The following is an 11,397-nucleotide window of genomic DNA, read 5'->3' on the forward strand; positions in this document are numbered from 1 at the left end:
TAACAAAATGATATGTAATGTAAAATCCCTTTAAAATAGGATGCAAGCAACACTAGTTTCTTAACCTGAATTGATAATAGACTATAATCAATTTAAGTTTGCATTTTATACCATTTTGTACAATAATTATAATGAATAAGTTAAAACAAACTCAAACTTACAGCAGATTAATAACGGTATCTAACTTGAGTTTTTATTATATCAAAAACCTGTTGAAATGCTACTGTTATTTTTACTGTCCCCCAAAAGCGCGTCGGCAGCCTCCAGGAATGCTTCTTTCACAACTTCGCCGTCTTTGAAAGACTTCATGTGTTTCGCAAGAACGTGACTGACACGATAAGATGTAGCAGCCTTGCTCTTGTTGTTGGGCCGGGTGAAAATGGGCTGCTGTGCATTTAGCTTTCCTATCTCAGGTCCCTCCCCTTTTGGGAGCGTAGGGCAGAATTAAGAGGGAATTCCGTATCGTAGCGTTTGTTTTACTTTATGTAGCCTACATTTTGATGGGCATCCTTTTTGCACTGACACGTGACATTTTGAACACTTGACCTCTGTTTGTAACCTAGTATTTGTACACTGAGGTATTATTACTTTTACTTAAGTAAACACTTCCCGCATATCTTAACATCAACTCACAGAGACCATTAAAACAGGTTCAGGAGTATAATCATTGAGTTTGTCTCACTCTTTACAATAAAGTTGTATTAGATCAGCTGGTTGCATCTGACACTGTGCTCTCCTTCACGGTAAGTAGAGGTTGTGAACGCGGTCAGAAAGCGCTTTCATGACCGTAACACACCGTCAGTCTGGAAGAATACAATAACAGTAAGCTGAGATAATATGTCACGTGAACGTGGAAAGGCATAATGTCCGGTAAAGTTAGGAACATTATGGGGGTTTATCTTACCGCAAGTGTGCTCTGCAGTGCACCCAACAACAGCTGGTCGGAGCTCAGTTATCTTGAACCACATCAGGGGAGAGTCCGTGATGGATTTTCCAAGTCACAGGTAGATTTACAAATAATTGTTTTTGCTTAAAGTGGAACTAAGTTGTCATGAGAACTTTACCAGCAATCGTAAAAATGGTAAAACGTCTAAACTATTCAACTGCCAACTTTTTGTCGTTTTCACAAATGCAGTCGTTGAGGGTGTTTATTATAGTTTGTCAAGGTGAGGTAAACTTGATTTATTAAGTCTTCAGCCTATATGTTTGGTCAGAATAACCTTTGCCTTGGTTAATATACAAGTAAAGACGTATTGTTTTTATTTTAGATTCGTGCATTTGATTTACTGGTTAGAAGGTGAAAATGACCCAAATATACTGCTCTAGATTAGTGTTGGTCAAAGGTAGCTACATCCAAAGCCAGACCGAGGATTTGATTTAAACTGTTTTGCTTTACACTAATATTTATCAATTGAAATATTTCAAAATAATCTGTTCACATGTATCTCTAAAATTAAAATCAGACATAAAATTAACCAGGACCATAAGCATAATAGTGGGTAATTCAATGCTAGAAGGTTTTGTGTAACAATACCCATTTTACATGAAACCCTCATGAACTATAACACAAACCAAATAAAGAGCCATGACATGTTTCTTAGAGATGTTTCTTTAGAGGATTCATATGTACATACAGAAAAATCAGGCACTCTGAGCCGAGCTCGCAGTTTGCAAATAATTACAATGTTCAATTCTTTAACATTTACAAAAGAAAAATTCATACAATGCCCTGAAAAATAGCATATCCAAGTTGAAATAGAATCAACACATTATAGGAAACACACTGGAGGAGAGCCTCAGAGGTCTAGGTTTGGTTATCATTATTAGCCCACCCACTTATCCAAACTAATCCACAACACATTGTCACACAAAAACAAGCATTCAGTTCAATTAACTCTTATCCCCGTCTGACCCCAAAAAAAACTAAAAATGTACACTTCCCAAGATCAGGAATAAAAAGTCTGACATGGGCTTAAATGAATAAAAATTATACGGTATATTATGTTGGGGAAACAAAAATCAGCATTCATATGCTGTTCTGAATGTGGCCTAAACCAGAGGGACTGGAGAGGGAGTGGTTGAGTCAGGGTGGGGTGCTATGGCTCTCCCTGAGGAGACATGGTTGAGTGATTTCACTGGACTGGGATGAAGGGCTGACCAAGGCCTGACCTTGACCAGGAGAAATAAAAGGCAGAGCGAGAGCAGCCAGTTCGTCCTCTGCAGAGGACAAACACCATCATCCCCAATATGTCCAACAGCAGCCATTTGTTAGGTCCTGACCCAAAGCTGTGTGTGAATGTGTGTGTAGTTGTGTAGGCACACCATGTTTATGTATGTCTATCTACTGTGTAGATGACTGAGGAGTGTCCATATACTAATGTTTGATTGCTTGTGATCTAGGTTTGTGTGTATTTCAAGTTTCTATTGCGCATTAGTAGAAACAGACACTGTGGAGAAAAGGCCGGTTGCTCTTCTCCTCAAACTCCTGAATGAGTTCATCCATTTCATCCTCCATGTCGTCAGTGTGCTGGATCTGCAGGGATGGAGAGGAAGCACATTAAACACAGCCTGAATGCTAACTACCACTAATAAATACCATTTATGAATATTATTGCACCCTTTCATAGCATAGGAAACTAGTAAATATTGTTTATTAATTCCCTGGTTAGTCCTTAGATTTCTTGTTTCGAGAGTCGGAAAACCAAAAGATATCCAGTTTATTATGATATAAAAACACAAAAAAGGTGTCCAAGAGGATAAAAAAAAAATCATTTTTGCAATTGTTGCTTGTAACATTACTTTGAGTATACAATTATCAAACTAGTTGCCCATTATTTTACTTCTCATTTGCAGCTTTATTTTTATCAGGTGACCACTGAACCCCCCTATTTTGGAAATGGGGTAAAATATTTCCGTAAAAAAAAGTCTACTTGGCTATACAAATTCATTACTAAACCACAATGTCATAGATGGGGTTACAGCGCAGCCTTGTTGTACTTTGCCTCAGTGGTCCTGTACAACAGCATTTAGGTTGAGACACTCACACATTGACACAGCTCACAGATGAGGAAGGCGCCCAGCGTGGCTTCCTCGTGGTTATCCTGAATGTCTACATTGATGACGTGAACAGACTGCAGAGTCTCCTGCTCTCTTGAATTTAGATCTGGGGAACAAGAACAGAAAAATAAAGCAATACAATAAGTGTAATTAAAACTTGGTCTGCCTAGAAAATCATTTTGGGATAAAAATGTGATTAAGAAAGTTGTATCAAAACAGTAAGGGGCTAGCAAGGGGCTCTGAATTACCAACAACATCCTTTCAGTGATTAGTCATTACTTATAAGAAGCCTCACCCTCCAGCACTTGGTCATAGACTCTCTCTTCACAGGTGATGACCAGGTCAAACTTATCCTTGCAGTTTTGAAAGCGCTCCGGCTTTGATTTGATGCGCTTGTTGCGGTCCAGCATGTGCAGGATGCCATTCTGTGTGTATCTTAGGAGTTGGTAGGTCAAGGAACACAGCAGGAGCGAGGGAAACACTTCAAGGTAATACAACACACTCATCACACTATCAGAGACAGGGCCATCGAACAATCAAAAATGGCCAGAAAACAGCCAGTGGGAAAAACAGAAAGATATGAACTTGTTTGAAAAAGAATGCAGACTCTGTTTGCATGCTGGGGTTCACATCTGATTACATCAGTGTTTGTGTGAAACTGCAGCATCCTCTGCTGGTGGCTGAACAAACTACCACTAAACAGCTATTTTTTAAAAAGGGCTGATAGAAGAATGGCATTTCAGGGCCACATGAAAAATGAGTCACTTATAGCTAAAAGCTTCATCTGTCATTGGGCAGATTACTTGTTTAAGCTTAATAAATATATATATATAAAAAAAGAATAAATATAAAAAATACAAAATATTTAGTTTATCCAATACTCAATGTTAACAGCAGTCAAACATAAGTCCATGTAAGACTTTCTCTACACAAGATCATCCTTCAATACATTGCCAAATATATAAATAAAAAAAGACCAACCACCATAGCGAATTGTCTATAATAGTGGGCTATATTTAAAAAAAAAAAGAAATCCATGCAAATGTGCAAGAATACAAGTCGTTTCGTAAGAAGCAGTATATACACATTATATATTAACAATACATAGGGGATTAACAGAGCAGCTAGTTTACACTTTGTAACACGGCACCTTGGAAATGCAGCAATACAGACAACCTACATGGGTTCGCATAATATACACCTGCAATACAGTAAGATTAGCAAGTAATATTTGGTGAAGCACACATCTCCTAGTTTGTAAACCAGAATTTCACAAGAAGCGTATTTAACCAGAATAATTTAAGCTGAGTTTAGACATAGCCCCTTAAAGATTACTCTTTACTTTAACACGGCAATATGATTTTATTCCAGATGTAACAGGATTAACATCCTTCACATATACAATAAAGGGGGACATTTCCAGGGCAGACTGCTATCCTTATAGTGAAGACATGGATTATTTCAACCATTATCAATAGAAAAATAAAAACGCCTCCAGTCTGTACTTGATGTGATGAACGAAAGATACAGTACTTTTTGGAAACTCTTCGTGGGCCAGTGAGGATACATAGGAAATAACTCACTAATGTGTTTTTATTATATCTCCAGCTTCAACAAATGACAGGCTTTCAGTAATGCGGTCCAGTTTTAGAGTATCCGCTAGCATGTGCATTTACAGTCTGACTAATGAGAACGAACACAAGTCATTCCTCATTACTTTGGAGCACTGAAGTCAATATTTAATTTATTTATGTCTAAGAAAGCAGGAAAACTACACTTGTTTTGAGAATTAACTTGTGTCAAATGCCGTGTTGGGTTTATTTTGTCAATGAAGTTTAAATTTCCTTCAGTTTTGCTGTGCTTATCTCCGTTACAACATACATTCAGATAACTAACAGCAATTAACAACTAAAAAAGACAAGTTTATGTTAAGTTCCCTGCTGAAAAAAAAATCTTCCGCCTAAATTGCTGGTGTTACCGAAGCAGCAAAAACATATTGTGACAGGGGGGAAGAAATGCATATATTAAAAACACAGGGTAACTGCATGGTGAGGAACAACAGAGGTAACGTTAACATTTTTGCAAGTACTGACACTCAACAACATTAACTTAGTTGGAGAAATTATAATTTAAATCTTAACAGATGAGCATACATGATCTTCACCAAATAGTACTTACTGTTGTATTGCAAGGTGTTTGCAGAACCCCTGCATATAATAGGTTTAATATCAAAGCAAACGTCTGTTACACATTTTAAACATTCCCTTCCTGTGATTTACCCATCCGTGCAGTCCCATCCATTGTGCCGTTCAAACGCCATCATACCTGCATGTTGTCCTTCCTAGATTAATGTCAAACACGATATATGTACATGGGCCATGTCTACTTATCTGGTTTCCTGTATACAGTATGAATATATGCGTGTGGAAAAGTGAGTGAGAAGGGGATACAGTTCCTTGTCCTTGCGGACCAAGTCGTTGTACATCTGTACATATGTAGTTTTGAAGTCATACACATTTGGCTTATCCGGGGCAGGACCGGGTAGCTTCACATGAGACCCTGTCCCAAATGAACGCACATCAAATCCACGTTTGCTGCAGAGATGAAAAGAACAAAACAGTAAATTATATACCATTTCTGGCAACAACTATAGAAAAAATAAAACATTGCACAAGTAAATAATGCAGTCATCAGCCTCTTTCCATGTCGTATAATAAAAAAGGTACACAATGAAGTCAGGTTTTCAATTAGTCTCCTCTATTAAAAGATAAGTACTCTATGTATAACAGGGTCTATCAATTTCAATGGCTGTATTAAGGCTTAATGCACACCTCATATCCCCCTAAACAAGAGATTTAAAATTTAAAATTAAAGCACAATTTAAGGGAAAGCGTTATTTGTTTTACTTCAGCTAACCACGAGGGTGACTTTCATCAACAGAGAATATTGGCCCTTAAATCCTTTTCGACGTACATACAAGTTGTACAGCTTTCCAATGAGAAAAGAGCAACCATTAAGGATGCGATCAGGTAAAATTGTTTAACAGTCCCGAACCATCCAGACCTTAAGTAGAAAAACTAATACATCTCAATTCAGCCTTTGTACAAGGTGTAAAGAGGGGGCTGATCAGAGCTGGTTACCACTCTAAACTCCACAAGCTGCAGTTGCTCTCTTCCGGAATATTCCCGACAGGGGGGCGCTATAATCGTCATGTGGGGAGAAACGAAAACTCGGGCCGGTAATTTTTAAACGCCCTTTCCCTTTTTTAAATCAAAATCTGTGTGGACTTTTACTTAAAGCGACCGCGAAACCTAAAAAAATACGCCTAAATCTGAGTGTAGAGTAGGCAATAGCCCCTGGGTTAACTCTAAAGCAGCGAGTCCATTGTTTACTGCGAGAGGCCCGACGGACGGTCCGACACGGTCTTGGTTTGACTCATGACGGGCTCAGAAAGCGGCACAGATTCGGTTCACTTCACGGACGCTTTCCTGGTCCTCCTGGCGGCTCGTGTTTACCTGAGGATACTGTGCGCCTCCATACTGCGGTTCTGGTTGCTCGAGCACACAACCGCTACACGCAGCGGGTGGCTCGGCATTGCGACTCTCCGGTTGAAAATAACCGAGACAGGCTGTCAAAATGTATAAAGAATCGGTTAGGTCGATCTCTGTAAGGACGATAAACAGCACAAACCCCCCTTTTTTACGCTAAATACGGTAACGGTTCGATTTAAAATACTGTGCGAGTTGCTCGTCTTCTTTAGATGGATGAAGTTAAAATGGCGGAGGTCCGTTGGTGACTACGGCTTTATGAAGTGATGTAATTTGGGGGTGGGGCTTACCACGCATCAGGCAGAAAGTAGAAGTGACGTCACTAAAAGAAAATGTAGAACTAATTAGAAACTTAAACCAATGATAACATTCGGATGGAAGCCAAGTATGTAATATTGTAAGCTACTAATAAAAACAAACCCTTTCGTTTAGTTCAGAGCCCTAGAGAGAAATATTAATTAATTAATTATATCTCTATGACTCTGGTTTAGTTGTAGTCATTTTAGCTATTTCCTCTCCTTTCCCTCCCCTGGTTCATGCAGGCAAACAGCCTTGGAGCTTTAACATTATTTCTCCACAGCTGTGTCTTGGTATGACCCAGATAGTTGATGGACTTGCCCAAAAACATGAATAAAACAATCTCTTCTTCAGATGATAAGAGGACAAACAGTGTCAGACAGCAGGAAGGACATCCGGGAGTCCATCTTATCAGCTAGCTCCCTGGAGCCAAGCATCCTGCTAGGAACAGAGCTTGCTTTGACTGGTTATCAAATGTTGATTATACTCTTAGGAATAATTCAATGTTGAGGAGTGAGCAAGATAACTAAAGAATTGGTTGAGCAGGAGCTGTATTAGTTTGTTGCTGCAGCAAATGTCAATTCTCCAGCTTTTCACATCAATAACACCAGTACTCTCGTCCATCTTATCAACTTAGTCTTGAATTTAAGGCATACTTTGAGTTTATCCAAATTTAAAAACAATAACACGTGATCACAATATTAATTTGCCAAATAACATTTAAAAAATATATTTGATTTGATTACCTATACCATTTTTATTAAGCTATATTTAGTATTCATATTATTGTTGTGTGTCTTTAATCTGACTCTACATAATGTTGAATGTCACAGTGAGTGGAGTAATGCTTATTTGCATCTATTGCCTGACATTTCGGTGATTTTTTTTAAGGCCATATGTTTTCTTGTGTAGGAAATGTGTATATTTGTGAAACAAAGAGCTCTAACAAAAATATTAGGTACACTCTTATTAATAACTTTCCCTTCATTTATATTGTCTTGCTCTTTCTTATTAAGAGATTCATGGTGAGAGAAAAAAAGAAAACATTATAAATCCAAATGAAACCCAAGCTTTAAATAGTCTTTTATAGAGGATACAAATAATGTACCTCGTAGTTTTACAAATACTCTTGATATTGATTGTAATATTGAGTTAGAAAATAACATGCTGTATATCCTACAGCTATTTATTATTGTTGGAAAATTCCATAAATGGAGCCAAGCCAACTTCCCTGCAATTTATTAATGAAACAATTTAGCACCATCTTATGGTAAAAACAAAAAAAGGTTTTTCTCTGTATATGAACAATGAATTAAGTGAAAAAAAAAACACTTTCATCTTACAACTTTAAACTTTTTCTCTGTATTTATATATTTTCCCTTTACTTTCAATATACTCATTTTAAAATAACTAAATAACGAGATCAAGCCTGAGTGGTTGACCAGCATCTGCCTTAGCAAAAGTTCGTTTTTATACAGATATTTTGAATTTGTGTCTGGAATTGATTGTTAGTCCAGGGATGTGAGGATGAACACATGCACACAAGAAGGAAGACAAGAGAGCTATCAAGTATTACAAGTGACCTCATGGTACTTTATTCACTGACAGCAGGACATAAATGCTTTCCAACTCAAGATTTTTGACAAAGTATTTGGATATTCAACAACAGATTGTATTTTCCTTAAAAAAATGGAACAGATCCATACTGAGGTGGACCTAAAATCAACTATACGGTGGAGTGAAAATAAAGTTTTATTTGCTGTGGCGCAGCAAGGACATGACAAGTCTGGACACTTTCACAGGCTGCACATTTTGCTGCTGTTTCTGATGGCCTCCACACCATTTCATTTATTGTATTACTGTATAAATGCTGCCAGCACACAGAGTGACGGACCCAATCACAGACAACCTTAAAATAGAAACACAACACAGTAAACTGTATAATAGTTAACTTGGGTTACCAGTTATTTTGGTTAAGTGCATCCTCGCAGAGGTTGACAAGGCATGTTATTTGCAGAGCCACTGTAGTTTGTGCTTCAATTTAGTCATAACAAATGTGAGCATCACTATATGGTCGATTGAATAATGTATTATTGACGGTGAGGGACCATGATTGGGAGATTAGATGTGGTCATCATGGATATTAAATGTAGAATTCAGTGTCGCGAGTGAGTGTGGTAGGAGTATGTGTGCTGTTTAGCGGGGCTCATGATGTTTTCTGTAATGTACGCCACCAGCAAGCAGATGATGACCAGCATCACGCAAATAGCTCCCCCAACCGTTGTCATGGCAATCACAATGTCCTGCATCCCAGACGGCGGCAGGGTAAACTCAACACAGTCCCGATGGTTTTCTTTCTGAGCTGGATCAGAGTTGGCCAAGGAGCGCAGGCAGAGGCGGTATGGGATGTTCTCATGCAGCTCAGTGAGGAGAAAGTCCCTGCAGCCAGATCCAAGATGGACACCGGCACACTCAAACTGAGTGTAGCTTCCATTCCACCAGCAGCTTAACTCGTAGCCTCCCCGCCTGTGTCTTCGGCCACTGAAAACACTGTGTGATGCTCTAGTTTCCTCTCTAGTTACATTTGTCCCTGGCTTTCCACTGCTCCTCTGACCTGCTCCAGTCTCTTTTTTCATGGCGGATTCTGCCACATGGGTCCACTTTAACAGTACGCTGCCATTGGTGAGAATATTTGCCACCAGATTCCCCAAAGACACCACTGTCCTGCAGTCTCCCTTATGACACTCGTACCCAAACAATGTGTGTCGAAAACACAGCTGCCCACCGATGCCTCCCTCGATCACTCGGTAGGCACACAGTGGGGAAACCTCCTCCTCTGGGCTCCAGTTTGGTGGCCTGCCAAACCTTTCAGATACCACAGTAGTAGTATTGTCTCTTTTGGTGTTAAAGGAGAAGCTATTCCCTTGGCCTGTTACCTCTTTTAGCTTTCGTGATGGCCTACTTTCTTGACTTTGATTGCCTGAGCTGGTGTTAGTCTGTCTCAGCCAGTTTATGGTTCCCAAATGATGCCTGTCTCTAGCCCCTGATGGGGATGTTGTTGTTGACAGTGCTGAGCTGCTGCGATGAGATCTGCTCCCAGCTGTGTGGTGTAATGTGCAGAGCAGGAGTGCCGATAAGGCGAGCAGTGATGGTCGTTTTTGGCTTTCCATCTCACTTCCTCTCGTCGAATAATTTTCTTTCACAATGGATCAGATGGGCTGATGTCTGCCATTAGATCAGCTCTGCCTCAGTGCACACGACGAAAACCGCTTGAAACACAATAACACGTCCATGGACGAGAGGTTCGGCGATTCATCTGCGATTAAAGAAAACAACTATTTAGTCATGCATGTCAGAAAGACAGTTGAGTATGACCTTGCGTAGGATAAGCTTGCGGGATGAAATTTACAGCGCCTACACGATGATAAAAGTCACCTCATTGCAGCCTCCGACTGACAGGCATTTATAAAAATCACTTACTAGTTTCGGTGGGACGAGAGGACCCGGCTATCGTGCCGTCAGATTCCCTTTCTTCTTCCTATCTGTCTCGACGTGATGCTCCGGTGCTGTGCGAGAGTACACGTAGAGGAGCGCGCGCCGGTGTGCTTGCGAGCGTGGGTGCATGCACAGAATATTTGTAGTCATCAAGTACATTCTGAGTCATCATCCCACACAGTGCTTCAGGTGTCTGTCAACAACCAGAGTCCTGACAGACTGACAGATGCAGCGTTACTTCAACCCACCTGCTGCTCACCTGCAGGCAGAGGTCCACACATCACATTATCTGCTGTTAGCTACAGGTCAGTGGTGGACAGAAACCAAGAGCATTAACTCAAGTCTTTACTTCAGTTTAATAATCAGGTAGGCCTACTTCTGCTCCACTGTATTTCCATGTACTACTTTATGCTTTAACTCTCCAGAAGCAACTATTTTACTTTTTACTCCACTACATGCACGTGCTAACCATAGGGTGCTAACTCAAGTTGCTTTGAACATTTAGATTCAGCTGAGTAATGGACAATATTATAAATTAATAGTTTATCAACTTTATTGATACCATGATACAATTCACAAGCCATACTTTATGGTAATAAAAACAAACTGCTCCTTTAGTAGCTGCAACATTAAACTGATAATGATAACCCTTCAATAATAATAATAGGCTTTTACTTTTGGTACATTAAGTTGGATGGCAGTACTTTTGCTATAAGCTGCTATACACAAAATCTACAGAAAATAACTCTACATTTGGCCATATTTCTTCTTCTACAACAATTTTACTCACCTTTTTTTGTACTTATAATCGACAGAGACTCATTCAAATTAACTCAAAATGTCACATTTAAAAAATAATAACGGAAGCTACATTTATGTTCTGAGTTTTACGCTTGCGTTTTTTACCTTGGTGCCAGGTCATTTTCTAATAAGGACCTCTTCCGATTGCATTCATGCTTTCTGTAAACTGCACTGCTTTTAAGTGCAGCTCAAATAGAAT

General features: G+C 39.3%; 2 protein-coding genes across 2 annotated transcripts; both read right to left on the reverse strand.

Moving 5' to 3' along the window:
- Positions 1-1,593: 1,593 nt before the first annotated feature.
- Positions 1,594-6,865, reverse strand: ssu72 (SSU72 homolog, RNA polymerase II CTD phosphatase). The gene is made up of 5 exons (XM_010775297.1): positions 6,573-6,865; positions 5,508-5,651; positions 3,353-3,492; positions 3,045-3,163; positions 1,594-2,533 (listed from the first exon to the last, which is right to left on the reverse strand). The coding sequence occupies exons 1-5, from the start codon at positions 6,650-6,652 to the stop codon at positions 2,432-2,434; spliced, it is 585 nt and encodes a 194-aa protein (XP_010773599.1). The 5' UTR covers positions 6,653-6,865; the 3' UTR covers positions 1,594-2,431.
- A 1,604-nt stretch (positions 6,866-8,469) lies between these two features.
- fndc10 (fibronectin type III domain containing 10) lies at positions 8,470-10,590 on the reverse strand. The gene is made up of 2 exons (XM_010775298.1): positions 10,383-10,590; positions 8,470-10,218 (listed from the first exon to the last, which is right to left on the reverse strand). The coding sequence occupies exon 2, from the start codon at positions 10,070-10,072 to the stop codon at positions 9,059-9,061; it is 1,014 nt and encodes a 337-aa protein (XP_010773600.1). The 5' UTR covers positions 10,073-10,218; positions 10,383-10,590; the 3' UTR covers positions 8,470-9,058.
- Between the last annotated feature and the right edge of the window lie 807 nt (positions 10,591-11,397).

This window comes from Notothenia coriiceps, unplaced genomic scaffold, assembly GCF_000735185.1.
Source record: "Notothenia coriiceps isolate Sejong01 unplaced genomic scaffold, NC01 NC01_scaffold00015623, whole genome shotgun sequence".
NCBI classification, from domain to species: Eukaryota; Metazoa; Chordata; class Actinopteri; order Perciformes; family Nototheniidae; genus Notothenia; species Notothenia coriiceps.

Coding starts and splice junctions, on each gene's coding strand:
- ssu72 (XM_010775297.1), bottom strand. CDS start 6,652: ATGCCGAGCCACCCGCTGCGTGTAGCGGTTGTGTGCTCGAGCAACCAG. Junction 3,493..5,507: donor GTCCGCAAGGACAAGGAACT/GTATCCCCTTCT, acceptor CCAACTCCTAAG/ATACACACAGAATGGCATCC. Junction 3,164..3,352: donor CTATGACCAAGTGCTGGAGG/GTGAGGCTTCTT, acceptor CTTGTTCCCCAG/ATCTAAATTCAAGAGAGCAG.
- fndc10 (XM_010775298.1), bottom strand. CDS start 10,072: ATGGAAAGCCAAAAACGACCATCACTGCTCGCCTTATCGGCACTCCTG.